The sequence below is a fragment of the Cervus canadensis genome, chromosome 19 (assembly GCF_019320065.1).
Source record: "Cervus canadensis isolate Bull #8, Minnesota chromosome 19, ASM1932006v1, whole genome shotgun sequence".
NCBI lineage: Eukaryota > Metazoa > Chordata > Mammalia > Artiodactyla > Cervidae > Cervus > Cervus canadensis.
The window spans coordinates 1,727,027-1,753,740 of NC_057404.1; the positions used below are offsets into that span (position 1 = coordinate 1,727,027).

The following is a 26,714-nucleotide window of genomic DNA, read 5'->3' on the forward strand; positions in this document are numbered from 1 at the left end:
TCACGAAAAGACGAGCACCCTCTCTGCTTTGCCTTAGTAGGGTGTGTATAATATTCTGTCTGGGTGCAGTACAAAGAGGAACATGTCTCTTTCTTTGCTCAAGTTGCACCTTTGAATTTGATCGCCTCAGATACTGTAAGGTAGAAAGAAATGAGGCTCACACAATTCTGAAAGCATACGATGGGACTGAAATTACAGCAGGTCTCTCGCCAGCAAGCACCCTTAAAGGGTGTAAAAGCCTTAAAACCCGTCCCCTTTCCCCCACTGCAGAAGGAATTGCCAGAAGCAGTAAAACCCCAGCAGGTCGCAGGTCCCCCCCCCCCTCTTTTTTTGCTGGGGGTTGAGGTGGGTGGGGTGGGAAGGACGTAAACTTCCTTCAGAGTTGTTGATTGAGCTTGATCACCAGGTGGGGAGGACGTTTGTGAGAAGATATCGGGGGAAAAGAACCGCTGAGCGCGAGCAGTTTCTCAATAACGTGTAAATGGACTTGACAGACCAGCTCCAGGGAAGTCTCCAGCCCTCAGAGATTTGAAGGGAAATTGGTCCTGATGGCAGGAGTGTGAAGGAATGAGTGGTACATCAAGGGGCTCGGGAAATCAAAGAAACTTCCTGCTGTCTGATGCCACGCAACCTGCCTTGAACTCGGTCCGGCGTGGATGCGCCGCTGGCCACGTCCAGGCGGGCAGAGTCCCCTCGCCCTCCGGCGGGAGCCCGACCTCCCCTAGGCAGACACGTCGCTCCGGAGCCAGGGCGCGCTGTGGGGCGGCCGGCCGGGCGAGGCCCCGGGGATCTAGGGCCAGCCCGGACGCACGGCGACCCTGACGCCGCACCAGCACGCGCCGGCAGCCCCCGCTGGAGCCCGGGGCCCTCCGGGGAGCCCTGGAGGGGGCCGCGGGGCGCAGCGCTGGGCGGCGCGCGGGCTCCGCTCCGCCGGCGCGGCGTGGGCGCGGGGAGCGGTGCCCCGGGCGCACCCGGGCGCTCGCCGCCGCCTGGGGCTGTGCCGCCGCAGGTGCCCGGCGGGCGGCGGCTCCCGGTGTCTGCGAGAGGGCAGGGGCGGGGGGTCCCTGATCTCCCGGGAAACTCGTTGGCCCTCCTCCGGGGCCTGGCTCCTCCTCCGCGAGGCGTGGGGCTCGTGCCCGCCGCTGCCTGCGCGCACCGCGCCGCGCCTGGCGTCTGCCCCTACCCCGCCCGCCCCTGCCGACGCTTCCCCCTCCTCCTCTCCCTTCTCCTCCGCCCATCACCGCCACTACGGACGCCTTCGCCGCTTTCCACTCCTCGCGCCGCCGCCGCCGCGCCTCGCGCGCTCCTGACTCCGCCAGCCCACCGCCTCGGGCTCGCCGGGTTGCTGCAGTCGGTCCCTCGCTCAAGTTTCCTCTCTCTTCAAGATCAGGGCGGAGGGCGGAAAACAGCAGTTGTGCCTGCCGTTTCAGGTAAGATCGCACGCGCGGTCCCAGTAGGGAGCTTTGCCTCCCCGTTTACCTTTGGCTTCCCGTGCCTGGCTCATCTCCCCTCCCTCCACTCCCCGCTGTTCCCTGGAAACCGAAGAGGCTCAGGTCGCCCCCTCCGCCCCAGCATATTTAAAAAATCATGTCGGTACTCCTCACGAGAAGCCCATTTGCAACTCTCCTAGGATCCGAGCCGCCCGGCTCGTTAGCCTGGCTCCTTTATAGTCTTCAACTTTGCAGACCGCGGTCGCCGCTGCCCGCCTGCCTCGGCTGCATCTCGGAGCCTCACGCTCCGGCTCGGATTGTGGTCCTCGGCTCCGGAGCGGCTGTCAAACGCGTCGTTTCGCAGCAGTTAATCCGAACCCGGCTGCCTCCAAGATGTGGTCTTGGGCAACTGTGGATGGGCAGGGAGGGAGGTGTTTTTATTCGATTTTTTATTTGAAAGGGAGTCAAGGAGTGAAGTCGTGAGAACTGCAGTTCGCTGTAATGAGAAAATAATCATCGAGGAAAGTGGGCTGGCTGCCCCTTGCTTCTCTGGTGGTGAATGCGGGGGTGGTCTTGGTTGGGGGATCGTGGCAGGAAGTACCCGTCTCTCCTCCCCCTTTACACCCTCCTCTCCAGCCCATCCTTTTCTCTAGCTCGTATGTCAGAGCAGGGTCCCGCGTGTTCTTCTTACGTGTGACCACAAAACAGTGTTTGCTGACGATGGGGCTGGGGGAAGTTCCTGGCAGAGCAAAGTCTGATTATTTGGTCATCTTTCTGTGAAGAGAAAAAAAAAAAAAAGAAAGGGGGTGGGGTAGGGGGACACGTCCTTCAATCATCATCACACCCCGTACACACTCCACTGGCATCGTCTCTGTTGCTTTAACTCCCGTTGCCAGATGAAATGACATTCTTTTGGGCTATTTGGATGGTATGACAGAATGTAATTTTGAGTGTATATTTTGTTTTTCTTCCATGATTTTACAAAGAATGGAGATGAAGACGAAACCGAACAGCTCCAATATGCAGTTGCTGCTTTTCGTTTTCTTGGCGTGGGACCCAGCCAGGTGAGACAGTTTTTTACTGTTTTGCCATTTTAAATTCAGGGTAAAGGTGTGTTTCCTGAATGCCATCAGTGCAGACAGAGGTGGCTTTTGAGGAGCTGAAGTATTTTGAAGGACCATTTCTAATGAAAAAAGGCAGTAGCAGGAAACAGAACTGTAAAGTGGCAAAGACTATTAGAAGTTTGCTGCTTCTTGTTGGCAGCCATAAAATACAAAAGTGAATACAACATTTTCTTTAAAAAACATCACAGGAGAAAAGAATACTCTTTAGATGGCGTATTTTTGCGAATAATTGAAGTGATTGTTATATGTGATAGTAATAACACCACGATTCAATAAAGAGGCCATCAATTTTCCTTTAAGCCAAACAGAAAAGCACAAGCTAAATGATTTTTGGCAACTTAATCTTTTTCTCTCTCTGTTTTCCTTTTTTGCTAAAATGGGCTTGGATCTTTTAGTCAACATAGAAAACCTAAGTGATGTGTGAATCTGAAACCTCTAGGTGGAGGCAGTATACAACTTCACAATCACGAACAATAAAACAAAACCTTGATTTATTAATAACTTTTCTGTTACTGATTTAGAGGTCTTTTATTCCTGAGATGGTTCTGCCATAAACAGTACTACTTTGAAAATGTAACAAATTCTGTTTTACCTATATTCTACAAATATAAATTTTAATTTCTGTTGTTTTCAACAACTTCATCTTAATTACAGTCTTTTCTGATTTTTATCATCAGTGGGCATTTTCTATTTATTGCCTAAATTTAGGATATCGTTTTCAACATACCACAGTACTTAATAAAATTTAAGATTCTTATGAATGTCCATGTAACTGTTATTTTAAAAATTAGTATTTATGATTTTATAATACTTTTATTTCCCTTTAAAATTTTAATTTTCCTGTCTCAGTAATTGTTAAAGAATGAAAATATTTTCTAGACTTGAGAAGAAATTTCTTCATGAAGTTGCATTTTTATTTGTAAAATAGCTCCTCATTTAATATCTTGATATTGACTTTAGAAAGAAAATGTGACATTAATTAAAAAACACATTCCAGTGAAAATCTCTAAGTGGAACTTTATGATTATCTTAGTGACTAGTTTTAAAATTAGCTTAAGACAATATAGAAACTTTTGTGGCTCAACATATGAAATCATTTGCTTACATAATTTAAAAATGTTTCTTTATACCACAATTTTAACATTTTCTCTGAAGACAATATTTGCTTGAAGTTGGTTACCAATTTGTTCATGTATTTAGACTATTTTTAGCTACTAGCTATACAATCATTTAAATGCAAATGAATTCTGTCAATGATATTTTGGACAATGAACCTTGATCAGAATGCAATTACATATATTCTTTGATTTTAAAGGAGTGAACAAACCGTGGTCAGTTAATAATCACTGAAAATCCTCAGAACTTATTTTTCTTCTACTAATTTTCTGTTCTATATTTGACCAGTAATGCTCATGCCAGTATTTTATTCTATTATATAAATGATTCTTTTTTTGGACCAGTAATTTAAATCTCTGAATCATTCTGGGGGAAAAAAATGGCAGTGAAGAGGGACGTTCTGTTTTATACATCCAGTTGCTACTGCACCAGATCGCTGGGTGTCACAAAATCAGGTCTCTGGCTTTCTGTTGGAGAAATAATGGAGAAAATCACTGCTTCGAACCCTCTTCCGGTGATATTTTAAGACCATTTATTCTTTCTGCAAATTTATATCTCACACACACGCACGCGCGCGCACACACACGCACACACGAAGTAGCTGGGCATGTCAATCTTGGATGACCTCTGTTCCTTGCTCTCCACAGAGGCCAGCCTGGCGGAGGGGTAGTCCTCCAGGGCTGTCTGCAGCTCTCGTGGGCTCTACTGATCCTTTCAGAGCCCACCTCCACCTCCTGGCTACACTGGAGCCTGGAACACAGCCAGTGGAGTTTCCCTGATGTCTATATTGCACTTGGCCATTGGGTGGAGGTATACCCAAAGTTAGAAAATCATCTTGCTTTAAAAGAGAAAAAGACATAAAAGGAAAAGACATTTCTGAGGAAGATAGAGAAATTTTGTGCCTCCAAGGAGGCGATTTATTTTCCAATTAATATTCAGATCCCTGAAGAGTTATTTCAGGAACCCCTTTGGGTTTTTTGTACCTTTCTAAATGCAGAATAGCATTGCTAGTACCATCTGCATGTGATCACCTCCAGTCCTAATGTATCCTAGGGAATAGATTTTACAAAGAAATGAATGGTTCACCCACTTTGCTAAGTGGTAGGAATCTGAAATAATTTTGATTTCACACTTCTGATAATCTAGTGTTTATTACCCACTTACAACAGACTGTTTACCTTCCTCATTGACGCACTGGTATTTATAGAACTGAAAAAAAAAAAAAAAAGGAGAAAATGGGTGGCACTAACAGCTTAAGGAGCCTTAAAATTCAAATCAAGGAAGAAGAGCATGTTGGCACTTGCAAAACACACATATGTATATATATCAGCTTGTAAAATTATCTGTTTAGGTTGGTGCTGGCTAACATCCAAGAAGATGAGGCTAAAAATAACATTACCATCTTTACAAGAATTCTAGACAGACTTCTGGATGGTTACGATAATCGGCTTAGACCAGGACTGGGAGGTAAAAATAGTTTTCCTTTTCTTAAACACAAAGTAATGCCTTTAAAAGTTAAAGGTAATATTTATATTTTAATACATTTGATACATGAATGCCACTGCCACGTATTAAAAAACACAGATAATAGAAAATAAGGTATATGAAATAACATTATCTCTGATTCCTTTTATACCGACAAAATTTTTAAACATAGCTTTTACAGAATATCTGAAGTCATATAGAACCCAGACTTTGTGCATGAGTATTTTTTAAGTTAGTTTATTGATAACAGCTAAGGTTTTCAAACTTAGAGCATATGAAAGTGTGGCATTATTGGATAGATGCGCTTGCTCAGTGTCTTTCATTTCCTTCACTGAATTTTGCAGATGCCTGTTTTCACATTGGTATAGATGTGTAGAAATGAGAAACAAAAATGTAAAGGAGGGTCTGAGTTGAATTTTAGCAAATTTACTTATTAGGATTCTGTGATGATATTTCTTTACACGTGCAGGTGACTTTTCTAAGGTACAGCTTCGGTTTAGCATTCTTGAAACTTTCAAAGATATTTTGGACCTACTTTAGCTGTAGACCTAAGTTATTGGCCTGTGGCACAGTTTGAAATCAAATTTAAATGTTCTTTCTCAACTCAGAAAAACAAATCTATTTTATTTTTTCCATACAGGTAAAGGAAATTAAGCTTGGCTAATATGTTAATTTTTAATTATCCTTTAGCATAGTTGGATGATACTAAGGATATTAGGTGTAAATAGGGTAGATGTGTAATTCCTAAAAGAATTCTGGGTCAAAATACTGTTACTCATCAGTTCTAATAAGATATGTATATATATGTATATGTACATATATGTACATGTGTACACACACATATATATGTGCAGATATATGAATGCACACATTTATCAAATGTATGTTATACTGATTAGGATATTCAGCTTAATAACTAATTCAAAATTAAGGCAAATTAGCTGAATGCTTGGTACTGACAAAGATTTATATAGTTAGCCTGATTATTACCTGGTTGGCAACTGTGCCTTTTTAAATTGCTTCAAAAGATGTGTAGTGACTAAATACCTGGATGTCCATGTCAATATTGTCTTTGAAAAATATAAAAGATGATTAATTCTATACATATTTGGCAATTGTATGATTTTCATTGCCCAGGAGTCCGATTGTTGGAAAAGATTCAACTTGTTTTAAGTAATATGCCATTTAATTGCTACTAGTTTTGGACTTGAATCCTGAGTGGTACCTTGCATTTTAAGAGGGAAGTACTGGGAAGGAATAACCTCAGAATTATGGTGTGTTCTATCTCTCGGAGAGAATTCGATTGTTTAATATACACTGTCTATTAAAAGTAAAAACTAATAGAAAAAAGTATTTCCTTAGTAATTAACATGCTTAATGACCATGAATATAAGGCATTACTGTCCATGTTAATATATATAGCAAGGAACTAATATCAAACTCATACAATAGAAGTGTGCCTAGCATGAGGCTGTCATAGTTCATGATGGTGGTTTGAGAGGTAGAGTGCACTGAGGCAGATAGTTTTTCCAATGTGTAGATTTTATTATTTTTAAATAAATCATGTGCTGTCAAAAAAACTTAAAATATTTGAGCTAGATCTTGGATTTTGTCTGTGAGGTTTTAGGAGAGATATTTATACTATCAGCATATAGTTGGAACATAAAAAATACCTGTTAAAGGACATGGGTATTGCCATTTATCTCTTCATATTTCTTTTTAAATACCTCTTCCATTCTCTTTACTTCCATTAGCAGCATTTGAATATAAATCCTTGTTGCTCATTCTGTAGGTTAATGCAGTAGATGAAGTGGTTTTCCAGCTTCTTGCCTGGTGACTTCCTTCCCGAGTCCTTCTCTGACATTGGACTTGTGCTAATATTTCACAGTCACATTAGTCTTCTGTTAGTCAGTACTTTTCATATATTACCCTCTCATCTTGCCTACTTAGTCACTCAGTCACGCCCTGCTCTTTGCAACCCCATGGACTGTAGCCCTCCAGGCTCCTCTGTCCATGGGGGTTCTCAGGCAAGAAGACTGGAGTGAGTTGCTATACCCTCCTCCAGGGGGTCTTCCCAACCCAGGGATTCAACCCAGGTCTCCTGCGTTGCAGGAGGATTCTTTACCTGTCTGAGCTACCTACTGGGGAAGCCCAAGAATACTGGAGTGGGTAGCCTATCCCTTCTTCAGGGGATCTTCCCAACCCAGGAACTGAATTGGGGTTACCTGCTTTTCAGGCAGACTCTTTACCAGCTAAGCAACCAGGAAGGCCCCTCTCCTCTGATCAAATGCCTTTTAAAGCTCCCCATTGCTTTCTGTAGACAATGATGAAGGGGAAGTGGAAGGAGTATAGTCCTTGCATGCACATTGATCTAGATTAGAATTCCTGCTCCATCTTCACACTCAAAACCATCCTTGGCCAGGTAATCTGTTTCCTTCTGTTTACAATGACAGGATATATTTACCTTCTATATTATAGGTTTGTTGAAAGGATTACATAAATAAAAGTGTATACCAAAGCAAATGCCAGGTACTAGCATTTAAACACAATCAATTCCTTTGCTCCTTCCATAGGTTCCTACTTTGACAACCAGAACTTTTACAGTTTACTTCTCTGGCTTCATTTTTACTTTGCCACTCATGCATCTGCACTTCAAACACATCTACCCATTTTCTTTTGATAATCCATTCACATCTTCTCCCTTGGCTGGCTTCCCTAGTAGCTCAGAAGGTAAAGCATCTACCTGCAATGCAGGAGACCTGGGTTCCATCTTTGGGTCGAGAAGATCCCCTGGAAAAGGAAATGGCAACCCACTCCAATATTCTTGCCTGGAGAACTTCATGGACAGAGGAACCTGGCAGGCTACAGTCCACGGGGTTGCAGAGAGTTGGACACAACTGAGAGACTAACACATCTTTGGCATTTGATCATATTAACTCTTTCTGGGGAATAATTCCTCATCCTTTCTGCTGAACTAAACTTTTCCTGTGATGACCACCTCACCATGGGTCCTTTTTAGTAGCACTCTTGATTGAATTGAAACACCCAGATTCAATTTTCTCTCTGCTGAATTTCTTTAGCAGTCGTTGGCTCTGTATCTCATTTGGTACTTATTATGTGCTATCTTGGATTATTTATTATCTTTTTATGTGTCTCTTGTTACCTTAACAAGATTGTAAACTTATTGAGGCAAGATATTGTATCATAAATCCTCTGCACTCTCAGGAACTAAATATTGATTTGCATATGGTAACCATAAAATAAATGTTGATTGCTTGATTAACTTTTCTGTGACCAGTTAATCATCTGTAAAATGGGATTACTCACATCTGGCTGACCTTTGGGTTGGGAATGTCGAGGATATACATTGAGCATCATGCTACAGGAAGGTGGTGTAGTTTGGTGAAGGAAACATAACTTTAAACTGTGGAGATTTTAGGTAAATTCTGAGCTCGGGTACTGAGCACTCCTGTACTTCATCAGTTCAGTACTTCATCTCTCTGGGGACACATCTGTTGTCTATAAAATGGGATTACAGTGACTATTCTCAGGGTTTTTGATGAATATTAATTACAATGATATATGCAAAGGATTTAGCAGTGACTGGCCTATAGTAGAGAGTTAATACATAGTAACTGAAGGCTTTGAAAACCTTAGTAAATACAGTGTTGTAAATTTCAGTTATTATTGTGGTTTCCTCTCTGTTCAAAATTCTTAGCCTGAACATCCATATGTTATTTCAAATAAAAAGTTCTGGGAAATTATTTGTATCATTATGCCTCAGAAATTAATAAGGGGGGAATGGGTTTGAGTCAATTTAATATTTCAAACTGAACATCTCTATTGATGCATAATCTGAATAATTAAACTCAATTATTATTATATTTCCTTAGTAATGAAATGTAAATGAGTATATAGGAAAGAGAAATCAGTTTGGGACTTACATGATGAAAGTTATACAATACATTGAATGATAAAATTTTAAGATATTTAATAACCAATTATGAAGTGAAATTTAGATGCTCAGTCATGTCGGACTTCTTTTGACTCTATAGACTAGCCTTCCAGGCTCCTCTGTCCATGGAATTTTCCAGGCAAGGATACTGGAGTGGGTTGCCATTTCCTTCTCTAGGGGATCTTCCCGACCTAGGGATCAAACCTGGATCTCTTGCATTGCAGGCAGGTTAATTAATTGTTTCCTTCTTCCAGTTTTGTTTAGGTATAGTTTGCATCTAGCACTTTGAACATTTGAGTTGTGCAGAACTGCGGGTCCTCTTTAACCTGCAGGTCCAAAGACAGTACTCAACTGCTCGAATCCTGCAGTGGTCTCTACTTGAGTCAGAGTAACACACAAATGTCTTTTGATGGCCTCCAAGGCCCTGCGTGATCTGTCTTCCTATTTTTGGCCTCTCCTCACACCACTCTCCTTCTTGCTAAGACTACTGTGGTCACACTGGCATCTTTTCTGTTCCATGAAGACACCAGCATATTCCTTGGAGTTTTTCCCCTGACTGTTTCCTCTGCCTGGGTATCTGTTGACCTCACCTTCTCAATGAGGCCTCCTCTGACCAATAAAATAAATACAACATGTCCATCCTCTAGCAGTGCTGATCCTTCTTACTCGGTTTCAGTTTTTTTCCCTTTATAAATTTGGCTCTTATTATTTTTTAATACACAAGATAATTTTTTAATCATTATGTCAATTGCTTATTTTGTCTCTTTTGCCAGAATTCAGGCCAATGAAGGTAGGGGTTTCACCGGTTTTGTTATCTGGTCCTCAAGCATCTATATCAGTGCCTGAAACATAGAAAGTATGGAATTAAATATTTCTTGAATAAATTTTAATTTTATTCTTTTATTTTATTTAGTATACTTTCATGAAAAGAATCAACTATAGAACTTACCTTATCCTTGAAATCACCTGAACAGTTTTATTTCCTTATCTTACTGGTCTTTCACTGTCAGCATCAGCATATTAGGTTGACTTTTTGTTGAATAGAAACAATTACTACACCAGTTATTCCAGCTCCTGCCTTATGTTAGTTATGATTCTGCTTTGAACCACCTGTGTGTCTTTGGATGATTCATTAATCCCATCTGTGACTTCATCTACTCATCTGTGAAACTGGAGGAGAGATTCCACTTACCCTATTTATGTCACAAGGATAATGGCATGGTTCAACTAAATTAAAAATTTTAAGAAAATATGATGTGGAGTACAATTGATAGCTATTAGTCTTAGGAATAAGAGAGGAGTGTTCTTCAAGGAGAACGTCATCTTAGAAGGTAGTATCCTTGAAAACAGATGACGAAAATATTGGTAGGTCTTGGTTGGCTTGAAAGTGAAAGTGAAAGTCACTCAGTTGTGTCCAACTCTGCGATTTCATGGACTATACAGTTCATGGAATTCTCTAGTCTAGAATACCAGAGTGGGTAGCCTTTCCCTTCTCCAGGGGATCTTCCCAACACAGGGATCGAACCGTCTCCCGTATTGCAGGCAGATCCTTTGCCAGCTGAGTCACAAGGGAAGCCCAAAAATACTGTAGTGGGTAGCCTGTCCCTTCTCCAGCGGATCTTCCTGTCCCAGGAATCGAGTTGGGGTCTTCTGCATTGCAGGTGGATTCTTCACCACCTGAGCTGTCAGGAAGCCCCTGGGTTGACTTACTTCATTGTAAATCTGGAAACATATCTATCAAGACCATATATTCAGATTAGCTAAAACTAACCACTGAATCAGTTTTCTCTTTTTTCTTCCTTTTACTCGTTGGAGCTAACAACTTGGGTACCACCTATGAATTTCCACATTCCATAAGAGGCTTTCAAATTGTTAGCTGAATCAAAGGAGCAACAGTTTTTTTTGGACCGTGTTTATAGGGTCACTGAAGAAGATGGATGTTTAGACAGGCCTCATATATTTATGACAGCTAACATTCACAGTGCTCAACTGTGACAACTATTAGAAATGACAAAGCTTGGCATCTAAATTATAGATTCAGTCTGGAAAATCTAGATTGAGTACCATGCTTAACTGCATTTTGATAAGCTGTTTTAAGGAGCTTGTCTAGATAGAATCTTTTCTTTAGTGCTTCGTTTTGTCCTCTAAAAACTTGAAGAAGCTTTATGCTAAGGCCATGAAGAACATGATGTCAGATTATCCAGTTAGGGTCTGAGTGTCAGTTTCCAACTTCACTCTTGGATATTTTTCCTCCAGCTGTAGAGAGACGGATGTTTCTATGCATTTTACTACTCTCGGATTTATAAAACTAGAACATATGATATTCAGTGGACAAAAGTTAGTACAAAAAAATCTGGTCTCTCCCAGAACTTAAGAGAGAGTATGATCTCAACATTGCATAATATTACTTTGTAAAGAAATGGTTTAGGATCAGTACCTCTGAAGAGCAACATCTTTGAATTTGAATTCTGTTGCCACACTATATTAATGACAAAACTTTTCTCTCAACCTCCCTTTGCTTTGGTTTCTGTATTTGTAAAATGTATCTGACTTATTGGTTTGTTAAGGATTTAATGTAAACTTTATTGGAGTGTCTGACAGAGTAGGGACTCAATACTTGTAGATATTGCTGTTATTGTTGGTTCTACTTCTATTAAGAATGCAATAGAGGCCATCAATCAGTATTTCCCTTAATTTATAAAAACCATGACTTATAAAAAAGGATAAATGTGTGGCACATATAACCCAATATATTTTTTTTCACATAACCCAATATTAAAGAAAGGATGTATTTTTTTGTGTTTTTTATGCTGCTGGTTTCATTTTGGAGCATACCTTTGTATTAATATATGTACAGAAACTTTGAAAACAAAACCAATCACAAAAGGAAATATGTCATGTTGTCATGACATGTATCAATTAGGCATCATCAGTTCATGATAATGAATTTGCCTGTAAGAGAAAAATTATATTTACAAAATGACCTCACTACGTGATGCAGATGATGGTCTTAGGGGCGTAAAACTGAGAGCATGTCCACGATCCTAGGCTGGGATGTGTCAGGAACTTGAAAGGCAGAGGCTCTGGGTGTTGCGGCTACAGAGTGCATCCTGATATTTAACAGCATCTTAAGGGGTGAGGGATGGTGGAGACGTGAGGAGACAGAACACTGAGAGTGATCTGGAGTTGAAGTGGGGAGGGGACAAACTGGGCAGACAGGAAGCAGTTGGGCCTTTGAGAAGTTCTTGTCTCGGATGGAGGCAGGGCAAGCTTCGGGTATCAGGCCTCTGCTTGAAAGCGATGATCCTCAGCATCTCCTCCTCGCTCAGCAGCTGTGGTGGGGCTGGTGCTCCGGCAGAGGCGTGAGGCGGTGCAGCACGCAGCCTCCCCTCCCTCCTGACTCAGCCTTCTGAGGCCCCCAGAGTTGCTGGGGTAGGATAACCTTCTCAGCCACGAGATGGTTTTAAAGCCTCTTTCACCCTCTGCCACCAGATCTTCTCCACCCACTGAGATTTGACTCAGAGTTATAGGAGACGCTGTGTGTGATTATTTCATGAATGATAAAATGAAAATAAATTGGGATGACTTCACCTAAGTGTGTAAATGTGTAAGTAAAAGGTTAGTTGCTCTGCCGTGTCCGACTCTTTGCAATCCCGTGGACTGTAGCCCCCAGGCTCCTCTGTCCATGGGGTTCTCTAGGCAAGAGCACTGGAGTGGACTGCCAGGCTTTTCTCCAGGGGATTTTCTCAACCCAGGGATCAAACCCAGGTCTTCCACCCACTCTGCAGGCAGACACTTTACCGTCTGAGCCACCTGGGAAGTGTGTAAGTAGCTTTGGATAAATGTATAAATGATAGAAATCAAGGTATTTTTCATTTATTCTGTACTGAAAATTATTTCATGGGTGGCCTGAAGCATGGGATACAGAAAGATGCTGGCTCCCTGAAGTCGGATGCTGTTTTGTTGTTGTTCATCCGCTAAGTCGTGTCCAACTTTTTGTGACCCTGTGGACAGCATGCCAGCCTACTCTGTCCTTCAACGTCTCCCAGAGTTTGCTCAAACTCATGCCCATCGAGTCCGTGATGCCATCCAGCCATCTCCTCCTCTGCCGCCCCTTCTCCTCTTGCCCTCAATCTTTCCCGGCATCAGGGTCTTTTCCAATGGGTCAGCTCTTCACATCAGGTGGCCAAAGTATTGGAGCTTCAGCTTCAGCAGCAGTCTCTCCAGTGAACACTCAGGGTTGACTTCCTTTAGGACTGACTGCTTTGGTCTCCTTGCTCATCAAGGGACTCTCAGGAGTCTTCTCCAGCACCACAGTTTGAAAGCTTCAGTTCTTCAGGATGTTGTTTGGGAGGCTGGACACTCTGGACATGACTTTCAAAATCAGTTTCTTCAGCTTTGAGTAGGGCCTGTGCTCACCCTCCTGCGTAGAAATTGTGTATACTAAGTTAAACTAGACACATGGTAATGTAGTATGCAGGCTTTTGGATTCTTTTTAATATTGTGAAGCAGACTAAGAAACATCTCTGAGTGGCTGTACACCCTCACCCTAAAGCTGTGTGTGGCTGGCCCGCTCCCTGTCAGGGAATGGTGCAGACAGGTGTCTCCAGAAATGGTTAGAATGAGATTCTGCAGAACTGTCTCTCAGAATGGTGCTTTAATTATATATATATATATATGTATATATATATATATATAAAAAATAGCTTGTCATTGTATATAGCTTGTAATTATATAATATATAATAGCTTGTAATTTATATATATATATATGTGTATATATATATAGCGTGTGATTATTTTATAGGAAAGGTAGACTGAGTGAGCACATGCCAGTAATGCATTGCATTAGATTGGATGGTGACACTTTCTTCCAAACAGCATCTCCTACAAAATTCAAGGCAGCATCACTGAAGTAAGTGACCCAGAGACTACTTTCTCTGTTTTACTGAACTAACACTAAAGCTTTGTTTTCACCTTAAATGGTTTTGGTTAATAGCAGCTTCTTTCAACCGTTGCAGCTAGAAAGGCATTCATTGCCCTTAATCCTAACTTTGAGGGGCTGTAATTTTTGCTGTTTCAGGCACAAGTACTCCTCACTCAGTGTTCTGTTTTCTCACAAGCCTTATGCGCTGGTGCAATCAGCGTTTCTCATTTTTTCACCCCTTAATGCACAGTGGATAAATCAGACCATAGGCATGACTGATCCATTTGTGTTAGTGTTATTTTTTGATTGATAACAGCTCAATCATGTTGTAGAAATCTATATTGGTAGTGGAGATGGCCAAGTGAACAGCTTGGCTAGTTAGCAGTTCATTATTTCTCAATGTGTTAATGTGAAAAGAGACAAATGAAATTAGTTTGTTCCCTAACATGTGTGTTGAAGACTGATGACATGCCAGACAATCTGCAGGATATAAAGATGTACAAGGTATAGTGTTGGTCTCCAGGGGATGAAATCCCTTCAGTTCAGTCACTCAGTCATATCTGACTGATTGCGACCCCATGGACTGCAGCACGCCAGGCCTCCCTGTCCATCACCAACTCCCGGAGTTTACCCAAACTCATGTCCATTGAGTTGGTGATGCCATCCAACCATCTCATCCTCTGTCGTCCCCTTCTCTTCCCACCTTCAATCTTCCCCAGCATCAGATTGTTTTCAAATGAGTCAGTTCTTTGTATCAGGTGGCCAAAGTATTGGAGTTTCAGCTTCAGCATCAGTCCTTCCAATGAATATTCAGGACTGATTTTCTTTAGGATGGACTGTTTGGATCTTCTTGCAGTCAAAGGGACTTTCACAAGTCTTCTCCAACACCACAGTTCAAAACCATCAATTCTTCAGCACTCAGCTTTCTTTACAGTTCAGCTCTCACATCCATACATGACTACTGGAAAAACAAGGCCTTGACTAGATGGACCTTTCCCGGCAAAGTAATGGCTCTGCTTTTTAATATGCTGTCCAGGTTGGTCATAACTTTTCTTCCAAGGAGCAAGTGTCTTTTAATTCCATGGCTGCAATCACCATCTGCAGTGATTTTGGAGCCCCCCAAAATAAAGTCTGACACTGTTTCCACTGTCTCCCCATCTATTTCCCATGAGGTGATGGGACCAGATGCCATGATCTTAGTTTTCTGAATACTGAGCTTTAAGCCAACTTTTTCACTCTCCTCTTTCACTTTCATCAGGAGGCTCTTTAGTTCTTCTTCACTTTCTGCCATAGGGTGGTGTCATCTGCATATCTGAGGTTATTGATATTTCTCCCAGCAATCTTGATTCCAGCTTGTGGTTCATTCAGCCCAGCGTTTCTCATGATGTACTCTGCACATAAGTTAAATAAGCAGGGTGACAATATAGCCTTGACATACTCCTTTTCCTATTTGGAACCAGTCTGTTGTTCCATGTCCAGTTCTAACTGTTGCTTCTTAACTTGTATACAGATTTCTCTGAGGCAGGTCAGGTGGTCTGGTATTCCCATCTTTTACAGAATTTTCCACAATTTGTTGTGATCCATGAAGTCAGAATAAAGCAGAAATAGATGGTTTTCTGGAGATGTCTTGCTTTTTTGATGATCCAGCAGATGTTAGCAAATTGAAATTTATAAGGTAGGTACAGTGTGATTCTCAAAATAACTTGAAACAGTAAACACATGTTCCATTATCAGAAAATGCTATTAAAATTTAGAGAAGAAGTCACTTCTGCTTGTACAACTGGAGTTAGCCAAGTTCTGTCTCTGTAAGCATAGTTCATTCATTCCGTTGTTTCTTACTAAGGGCCGGCAGTTTGCTGGGTTCTGCTGGAAATGCTGGAAACGTTCAATGCTATGGCAAACAGGACGGAGTCTTTGCAGAAATATGTCACATCTTATTTTGGCTCTCTATGCCTTTTGAGTCTCTTAACGTTGGTTTTTTTATTCTCTCCTTTTTAATAATATTGAATAATCACCCTATGTTTTTCTTTATTGGACTGTAAGTCTTCTCATGCAGAGAAGAGAGATTTCTGATATATTTGCTGTCAAGCTAAGAATTGTGATAGCCACAAAGAAGTGTGAGATCTGTGTCTGTAGCAGGGATGGTGAGGGTGTCTGTGGCAAGAGTGGCTTTCCTAGAGGTAGGAAGGTAAGTGTTAATTCCAGTCAGAACTTCTGGATATTTCTCAATTTTCTTTATAAACTGTTCTGCCTTATCCTAATGTTTTGAGCTGCAGATGAGTTAACAAGTAGACATGAACTGTGAAATTAAAAAAAAAAAAAATGACAGGAGTTGTAATGTTACGAGGATTTTGTTTATTTTCTTTGAATTTTAATGTTACTGACCTAACACAGAATTCTGGAAACTTGTTTTTAACTTGCAATACCCTCATTCCTCAAGGTACAGATCTTATTACTAGTAGTAAAGTATCATAAGAATAAAATTAATGTTTTCTTTTTCCATTTATTTTTAATAGTTGGAGGCTAATTACTTTACAATATTGTAGTGGTTTTTGTCATACATTGACATGAATCAGCCATGGATTTACATGTGTTCCCCATCCCGATCCCCCCTCCCCTCCCTCTCCACCCGATCCCTCTGGGTCTTCCCAGTGCACCAGCCCTGAGCACTTGTCTCATGCATCCCACCTGGGCTGGTGATCTGTTTCACCCTTGATAATATACATGTTTCGATGCTGTCATCTCAAAACATCCCACCCTCGCCTTCTCCCACAGAGTCCAAAAGTCTGTTCTGTACATCTGTGTCTCTTTTTCTGTTTTGCATATAGGACTATTGTTACCATCTTTCTAAATTCCATATGTATGTGTTAGTATACTGCATTGGTCTTTATCTTTCTGGCTTACTTCACTCTGTATAATGGGCTCCAGTTTCATCCATCTCATTAGAACTGATTCAAAGGAATTCTTTTTAATGGCTGAGTAATATTCCATGGTGTGTATGTACCACAGCTTCCTTATCCATTCATCTGCTGATGGGCATCTAGGTTGCTTTCATGTCCTGGCTATTATAAACAGTGCTGTGATGAATATTGGGGTGCATGTGTCTCTTTCAGATCTGATTTCCTCGGTGTGTATGCCCAGAAGTGGGATTGCTGGGTCATTTAAATCTAAAGAGATTTCATATAGAAGCTCTTTAGATAGCCAAATAGATAACCAAATTAAGGTTATCAATTTATAAGATACATAGAGATTCCCTCAAATTCTCCATTAAGTTTTTGCATTTTAAGTAACTTTTAGGATAGTTTTGATGTCTATGTTATTATTATAATTTTTTAACAAATTAAACAAATTAGCATATATAAAAGTATTAATTCATTTCTATCTTAATATGAATTCAGTAATGTCAATTTTTATTTATTTTTTGCATTCCTTTTTGTTTATTTAGATATTTAAAACATGCACAATAAAAACATAAAAAATGGTTTCATGTAAAATTAAAAAATACAGTACTCTGTTATAAGAAGTTTCTTTTTATAATTATCTTTGTTAAGATTCAGGATGGTAGTTCCTTTTTAGGGGAATAAATGCAAAATGTAGCACAAAGTTTGTCCTAGTAGTATGTGTGGCATTATTCTTTCTGTATGAAAGTATTTCAGTATTCTTAACAGGAAATGTTCAGTCAGGATATTACTAAGTTGATTTAAAACATAATAAAGCAAAGGTAAGGTTTTCTTTTTCTGATATAGTATCCATAGGAAAAAATATGTCAAAAAGAAGATACTGTTTTCAGCTATTTTGTGGAGATGGTTAATCATTCATAAATTCTGTGAATATTTGAGGAATATGATATAATGAATAGTACAGTGGGATCCTGTCTATTGAGTAGAGGAATAGAGTTACACCTCAGAGTTGAGGAAGATTGAAGAAAGGAGAAAAATTATAAATACCTCTTAAGTGCATTCCCAAACCCATTGTCCAGATTATGTTTTGTAGTGGTACATAAATATTTTACTAAGTACTTGGAGGGAATTTAACTTCCATTAAGAACATAAAAGGATCAGATGCTTTTAGAATGGTATGTGTGTTTGAAAAACTTTCCAGGACAGAAGAGAACTCCAGACTTAAATTGGAGAAGTGGTTTGGAGGATGAAGACAAACAACATGAAATGTTTACAAAATGATGAGAGGCTTCCAGTTTACTCCTATTTTCTCATGAGAAGATTTTGGATTCTGAAGCAAAAATGCTGAGTTACTACTCAGGTATTTGGGTTGGAGGGCCCACATTTTTCAATAATATGAAGCTTTTACAAGAGAATTAAGCAAATCAGCCATAGGCAGAGAATTAGGGTAAATGGAACAAATTCAGTTTTGTTAGCATGAGTGCATAGATGACCTCCCCAATTTCTCAAAAAAGGAAATAGTGGGCTAAAAGGCCAGCCAGGTTTGCAAGGAAGACTGAAGTTTTGGCTACCAAGAGAAAGGAAGTCTTAATTAAAAGGAAATGGAATTGTAAGGCTGGTGTTTAGGTTGGATAGAGGGGAATATGGGAAGGTAGATATAATTAGTTATCTAGGGCATGTGAGAGGATAATCACTGAAGCAAAAAATGTGAGGCTGATGATTGTGCTTTGTAGAATAGCAAAGGAATCTTCCAACAGCTACTAGGGGAAGAGAAACTCTAAAATCTTAAGAGAATGAATGAGATGGGTTTAGATGATAAAAATATTGTAATGCAATGGAGATGAGTGTAGAGCTATTTTAAAAGGAGTTTTCATTAGAGCATTACTAAGAGAACAACATCCCTTGATAACTGAAAACTAAAACTGAGTATCCATTTATCATTTTGAGTAGCGTTTGCCTTCGTAATGATTGCAGAATTACAAGATCAAAGAGAACTAGCAAGGAAAGCATACATTGCATCATATGATCAGTAGAACTACTATTATGGTATGCTGCCATTTAAAATAAATACCAAAACTTGATTTGTTCTTCTTAAAGCGTGTAAGTCCAAATAACAGTGTCTGAATTCTTAAAGGACAGCAGCAGGCAGGTGAAGCAGTGAGGAGACATCTCTGTAGCAGAATTCTTTCAACTTTCATTCTTTCAAGCTTCCCAGATAATCTGAAGAACGCGTGGAGCTGCTTTTGGCTGGCACCAACCTGAGCGTCTGACTCACAGCCTTAGCAGGGAGGGTCACCAAGGGTTTACATTGTTATCTGGGAAATACAGCGGTGATGAGAAGGCCCGTGAGGCTCAGGGCTCCCTCGGGTTGGAGATATTTATGTGTAGGTGCAGGTCTTCTTGTAACACTGATGCGCCTGCCTTTGCCACTGTCCCTTGGCTGCTGCCACACCCAATCTGGTCTTGTCATTTCTGGGGACCGCGTCTAGTAAGAGGCATTGCACTCTCAGATGTCTGACTGCTTCCAGCAACTGCTGCTGCCGCCTGGGGACAGCTGGGAAGTTAAGCAACATCTATCAAGAGATGAGGAAGTGCTCAGGTGCGTGTTTAAGTGAGTGGATATAAAGGTTAGCGGGGCAGAAAGTGACTCTTCATCAAACTCTTTCCCTTTAGGGGATTGTTTTGCAGCTTGTCATTTTTCCAGTTTTCCCCATGTGCTCAGAGAGGGTGGTGTGATGCTTTACATACTTCTGTCTGAAGACATCAGCAGAGAATATCATAATCCCAAATGACTTTTCCTAGTGTGAATTTAATGCTAATTGGAACAAAAGAAACTTTGCTCCATCACCTTGGAATAAAATAATAAAGCATACGTGAAAGAAGAATATCATGGTAGTTTTTATCAGTTATTTTTTATTGTTATTACTGTTATTGGTTTACTCTGCCAATTAGGACTTCATAAGTTATGTTTCTAAAGGTTGCAATGATAAACCCTACTTTTTATCAACATATAGCCATAGAGAAATTCATTCTTTTTAATTAATTAGTTCCTATTCATCCCACAAATTCATTCATTCGTCAATACACAATTGCCGGTGAATATTGATCCTAGATTGGCCATTAAAGTCTGTGGATATGAGGTATAGTGTTAAATACAACTTCTCTATCCAGTTATCTTCCATGGTGGCTCAGATGGTAAAGAATCCGCCTGCAATGCAGGAGACTTGGGTTCGATCCCTGAGTTGAGAAGATCCCCTGGAGGGGAGTACGCTACCCACTCCAGTATTCTGGGGCTTCCATGGTGGCTCAGATGGTAAAGAGTCTGCCTGCAATGCAGGGAACTTGGGTCCGATCCCTGGGTTGAGAAGATCCCCTGGAGGGGGGTATGCTACCCACTCCAGTATTCTGGGGCTTCCCTGGTGCCTCATCCCCTGGAGAAGGGCGTGGCGACCACTGCAGTATTCTTGCCTGGAGAGTCCCTGAGGACAGAGGTGCCTGACCAGCTGCAGTCCATGGGGCCACAAAGAGTCAGACACGCCTGAGAGACTAAGCACATCCAGTTATCAGTATCGTCTAATTCTGTCACACTCTATGTAAATAAGAATACATCCCTATCTCTATATTTACAATTTAAAACCAGTTTGTGATAAAGCCATGATGATATTTGAACTCTGTTTCAAAAAATTTGTTGGATATTGCAGTTAGCTAGGTGTGTGGGAAAAAATCTATTGACACAAAACTTGTGAGTTAATTCAGTATAAATAATAGATTATACAATCTGATTCAAATTATCAAATAATTAATTGTAAAACTAATCTAATTCTGAATATAGTATTGCAATAAATAATATTTTGCTATCTTAAGTATGGAAAAAAGAGCTTTCTCTTTCAGTTATTTTATATTCTATTTAAGCTGCTCCAGAATCTTTTTGGACAGATGAAATGTGTTATTTCCTTTTAGAAATATTATGATTTGTATTAGAGTGCCTGAAAGAAACCAGATTATAACCCAGAGGATCCGCGTTTTTAAAGAACTAACGGTATTTTAATTTTAAAGATGCAAAGAGGAGAAAGAGCCTTTGTTTTGATCGGAAGAGGCTGTGAGGGCAAAGCAGCGTACAAGAGCATCAACACGCTTGTTTATAGGCAGAAAGCCCTTTATTTTTATAAGAGGCCAGTTATTATCTCTCCGCCTCAGTTTCCAAAACAGGAAGTAAGGGAACTCTTGTCCATGAGCTGCAGTGCCCCTCCCTTCTAGAATCTCTCTGTCATTCTGTGACTTGTTTCAAGTCAAATAGAATAGAAAATAAGGTTCTTGGAACAGACATCTGAAGCCAATTTTTTCTTCATTGTGGAGAAATAGAGAGACAGAGTATGGGCCTGAATGCAAGCTAGCAGAATAAGGCTTCTAGGCCTCCAAAGTGTGGCCAGCTGAGAACAAGGACTGCTTGGTTTTCCAATGGCTAGCAATTAGGACTTTGTACAAAACTAAGTACTTCCAGGGCATGAAAATACCAACTCAGAGCTTCTCTTAAAGCTGAGCAAGGTTGATTCGGAAGTGATTGGTCCAAGCGAGGTAGTGATAAGCGTGCCACATTCTTTTTGCAGTGTTCCAAGCATGCTGGACGCGCTCTCTGTCTGTGACGTAAACGGCCACATCTCTTCAAGCCCACCCCCTTTGTCTTCTCTGCTCTGCTTATCATTGATCTACTGGCTCTTGAAACTCACTCCTCTTTCCCAATTCTTAGTCTCTCCACCCTCTTCATCTGTTTCAGGTTTTGGTCCCTCTTTATATTCCCTCTTTTTGAATGTGACTGCTCCCCAAGAGTCAGCCCTGTTAACGCTTGCTGCTTTTCACTGTATGATTTTCCCACAAGAATTTCATTCAATTCCATAGACACAGATGTTAACCTTTATGTAGGTTCTGTCTCATCCCAATGCTGTTTTCTGATGTAAATGTGCTTGTTATTGCCCAGATGGACTCTCTTTGTGGGCACTCACTGCTTTCCGGATCAAGTGCAGATCATTTCATGTAGCAGTCTTTACAGTCTCTGGCCTCTCTTCACTTTCCTGGCCCCATCACTCACTATTTAATGCCATCTTTCATGTAGTGGCTTAGATTCACTGACCTTGTTTCTGTTTTTATTTTTTAATGTATTTGGCTTTCTCTAGCCCAACAAGCTGTTGAATCTACTGGGAATGCATTTTCCTTTCTTCAGGTTCCAGCTTAGATGTCTTACTTTCTAGTATTGTTATGTGACTACCATCCCCTCACACACATACATCTCTGTTGAACAAATCACCCATTACTATACTTGGCATCATATCAGCATACTTTTTGTAGCTCTGCATTTGACCTATTAGAATCTAAGTTCTCTAAATAAGAGATTTTTGACTCCTTGTCTGTTGTTCTAGCCTGGTGCTAAGTGTGGCGCTTGTGGAAGGCAGACAATAATCATCATATTTGTTGAGCAGTTGAACAGACTAGTGATGATCTGTGGCCTTTCATACATTTCTCAGACTTCTGAAAACTAAATTCGTAATTTTGCCACCTGAAACTGCTTTTTCTCCTGTGGTTCTTTTGCATGGTTATTGGTAATCCACATTTGTCAAGCTATGAAAGCTAAAAGTCAGAAAGATTTTTCAAATTCTCTTTACTTTCTCTCAGTCTAAGTCTGCTGTCTGCAAATGTATAAATACCAACCTGATTGCTTAGCTTGATTTTGTTTTTAAAGAAATAATGAGCTTAAAACCTTTAAAAATCTTGACATGTCTAATAAAATCATGGATTTCTTTCTCTTTGAAAATGGCAGATTTACTGATCCTAGGCCAAAATACCTGATGCCAGAAACAGAAATTGAGTTGATGACAAAATTGGAACTAAGTAACAACTTCCCCTGTTAGAGGAGATGTGTCTTCTGCATTTATTAGTAGCCAGAAATCTCATTCAGCTCATGTCACTCAGTCATATTACCTGCCTGGAAAGTAATATATGTGTTGTCTTCTAAAACACTTGAGTGTATAAACCTAGCTTTATCCAATTCTCTATATTGGCAGATTTTTACCTTTTAACTAGATTTGATTATGTGATTCTTTTGCTTAACTTTAGGGCTTTAGAGCTTCCCTGATAGCCCAGTTGGTAAAGAATCTGCCTGCGATGCAGGAGACCCTGGTTTGATTCCTGGGTCGGAAAGATCCGCTGGAGAAGGGGTAGACAACCCACTCAAGTATTCTTGGGGTCCCTTGTGGCTCAGCTGGTAAAGAAACAGCCTTCAGTGTGGGAGATCTGGGTTGGTAAGATCCCGTGGAGAAGGGAAAAGCTACCCATTCCAGTATTCTGACCTAGAGAATTCCATGGACTACGGTCCATGGGGTCGCAAAGAGTCGGACATGACTGAGCCACTTTCACTTTGCTTAACAGTCTTCAGTGGTTTTCTTTTCTTCCCCACTTCCCAGAATATAAGCTCCAGTGTGAATACCACAGCTTCTGGAAACCAGAACACAAGGACCCAAACTCTCTTGCTTCTCTTGGGCAGGGTAGGTCATAACAACTGAGGAACTGAATTGGCACTTGTTTAAAAAGGGTTGAGTTTCATATGATTATTGCTTTAGAAGTGTTTGTGATTAGAGTTGCTGGATACTCCAGTTATTTTTAATAAGTTGTTGGAAATGCCAGTTTCTATGGGATGTTTCTTCATTTTAAAGACTGATCAGTTTTTAATTCTAATTAAAGCAAAACCTTGTGCAACTCAAACAACACACACTTGAATATTATTATTAATAGTTCTCAGGCCCTGATCCTAAACCAAGATTTCTCATGAAGGGTCTAAAGGAATCAGTTTGGAGAATTTGTTAAATGCAAATTTATCAAATCTTCAAAAATTCAGTGAGTTTTGGTTTGAGCCCAGACATCTGCATTTCATCAACAGTTCTTGATTCTGATGCAAGTGGTCCAAATGCTAGACTGTTATCTGTCTTTAGGTTTCTAGTCTTCCTGTTTTCTTTCGTAGGACTTTACCTGAAACCTTTTAGTTAAAGAGGGAGAATGAATGTGTGTAGTAAGATTGGTCCATCACCAGAGGAGTCTGGCTAGCATATTCCTTAATAACTTTGAAGAGGGCTTTTGTGTATCACTGTTCTGAGCTGGCTCTCAGTTTACAGGGTCAGAATTCTTTTGCTTATTAGATGTATCAATCTGAATTAACCAACTTATGCTGCAGTAACAACTCTCAACTCAAAACATGTTTTTTTTTTTTTCTTTCTTATTTATCTTATTCATGACCCAATGCTGTCCATTGAGGTGGGACAGGTGTGTAAGATTGGGCTGTCCTACTTCATCCTCGCTTAGGTTTTTAGGCTGAGGAACCCACATCATCTAAAATACTACTTGTCACTGTGTCAGGGAAAAGATGGGATCAGGAGCAAATTGTCACTTAAAGTTTCTTTCCAGATGTGACACAAAATCACGTCTCAATTCTTGGCTCAAAGGAAAGCATATAGACATGCTTTACTTCATGGGGTCAGAGATAAACAAATCTGCCATTTAATTAGAAGCAGAAGAATTGGAGATATTTGGCAGCTTGCATAGAGATTTGAGATTGCAGGCTAACACTTCAAAGATGACCTCTTAAATCCCTGCAATTCAAGCTCTGACTTTCCAGCCCAACATGCAATTCAAGCTCTGGCTTTCCAGCATGTTAACCGCAAAACATAGCTCCTGAATTATACCTTAAAATAAAATATGATCGGTATCACCAAGTGGTACATATTGTCTGTCCTACTAAAGATGAGTGACGTCTAAGAAACGGGTACTTCTCCTTAGGAGTAGTGTTACTGAAAGTGAAGCTGCTCGCGACTTCAGGAGCTATGTTTTGTGGTTAACATGCTTAGCGTGTTTATGAGTTAACTGTTATGCTGGTTTGACAAATGGACTTGATATACCTTTGAAACCTTCTTCCCCAACTCCCGGGCATAAAGAGGTTTGCTGTCTGGGCTGGAAAGCCAGAGCTTGAATTGCAGGGATTTAAGAGGAGGTCATCTTTGAAGTGTTAGCCTGCAATCTCAAATCTCTGTGCCAGGGAGAGTGGAATTAAATGGATGAGGAGCAGAGGCCTTGTCTTTCTAGTTTGCTACTATGTTCTCAGTGCCTGGCAGAATACCTGGAATTTACTATTTGTCAACTGACTAAGTATATCAATCCAAGGCTCATATACATACAAATACGTAGACACATCAATACTTTGGGTAGTTCCTTATTTTGGGTCCTGGTATACATTTTAGGCATTTAACAATGAATTTTATCTTTAAATATCAGTAATTTTGACCTCCAGCATTTCTTAAAATGGGTCACTCTTCTCAGAAGCAATATTGATTGATATATAGGTTCAGTTGCTGTGCTTGACCTTAATATCAATAACACATAGAATTAGAGCTCCGGATGAGCTTGGATTTAATATAGTGAAAGGACTAATTCAGCGACTTAGCATGCATGCGTGCATGCTGTTGCTGAACTGGGGGGACTGTATGTGGGATGATTGTGAACCAAGGTTCTCTTGTCTGTAGGGCAATCAGCACTCAATTATAACCCCAAAATGAGAAGACTTGATGAGCCAGTGACAGAAGCAAAAACAAAACTGCAAAATATATTTCATAGGGAGGGGGGCTCAAGACGGGGAACACATGTACACCCATGGCTGCTTTATGTCAATGTATGGAGAAACCACTACAATATTGTAAAGTAATTAGCCTCCAATTAAAATAAATAAAATTTAAAAAAGATATATATATATATATATATACATATATATAATAAACCTGAGTAGCATAAATATAAATATTTTTCTGTGTTGAGATTGGGCTTCCCTGGTGCCTTAGATGGTAAAGAATTTGCCCACAATGCAGGAGACCCAGGTTTGTTATCTGGGTCAGGAAGATCCCTTGGAGAAGGGAATGGCAACCCACTCCAGTATTCTTGCCTGGAGAATTCCATGGACAGAGTAACCTGGCAGGCTACAGTCCATGAGGTCGCAAAGAGCTGGACACGACTGAGCAACTGACTCTTTCTTTTTGTTGAGATTATGAGAAACTATCATTAGTTTCATATGGATGGTTTAAAATGTTCAGTTGTTTTGCAGAGACTATCTACTAACATTATAAAATGATCCTGATTGTAATGAATCAATAATAATAATATCTAACATGTTCTGAGTACCAGGTAATGTGCTAAGCAGCTTACCTATGATTTAATACTCATTATTAGTCCCACAGGTAGTAATTTGATGATCTCCACTTTTTTTCTCTCTTTATGAAAATGAGATCCAGAGACCAATTATTTGCCCTTCATCACATAATTATTTTGTGATACTGATAGAATGTGCATTCTGACCAATGAATGTTTCTCCAGAACCTTTATCTGATAAACCAGGAATCAAGAACCCCAAAACCAACAGAGGCAGTGAATTGCAATGAAAACATCTCTGCTCTGGGGGCCCAGTTTAAATGCCTCTGGAAGGTGAGGGATGGTTGGCAATCCCACACATTTATTTGATTAGGGGAGTCTTATTATCATATTTCTTGGACAACCTTGACTTTGACATATACTTTGGATTGGATCTGGGTTCAGATACAAAAGAACAGAAAGGACACTGATTATACAATCAACGTACAATCTCTTAGGACATTGGTGAATTGAAGCCAGAACCTTTGACTCTCTGCTGGGGTTTACCCCTTACTTGATGTGAATCATAGCTTTTGCTTTTATTATGCTAAAGAATAACTAA

At 40.3% G+C, this 26,714-nt stretch overlaps 1 protein-coding gene across 3 annotated transcripts in view; it reads left to right on the top strand.

Annotated features, from left to right (window-relative positions):
• Positions 1 to 1,298: 1,298 nt before the first annotated feature.
• The window catches only part of GABRA2 (gamma-aminobutyric acid type A receptor subunit alpha2), a 140,289-nt gene continuing 114,873 nt past the window's right edge, over positions 1,299 to 26,714 (top strand). For 2 of the 3 annotated variants that reach the window (XM_043438453.1, XM_043438451.1), the window contains exons 1-3: positions 1,299 to 1,430; positions 2,417 to 2,494; positions 5,022 to 5,137. In XM_043438453.1, the coding sequence (XP_043294388.1) occupies positions 2,418 to 2,494; positions 5,022 to 5,137 (193 nt within the window). In that variant the 5' untranslated portion in view covers positions 1,299 to 1,430; position 2,417. Of the gene's footprint in view, positions 1,431 to 2,416; positions 2,495 to 5,021; positions 5,138 to 26,714 lie in introns of those variants that run through there. The other variant, XM_043438452.1, reaches the window with a different exon arrangement.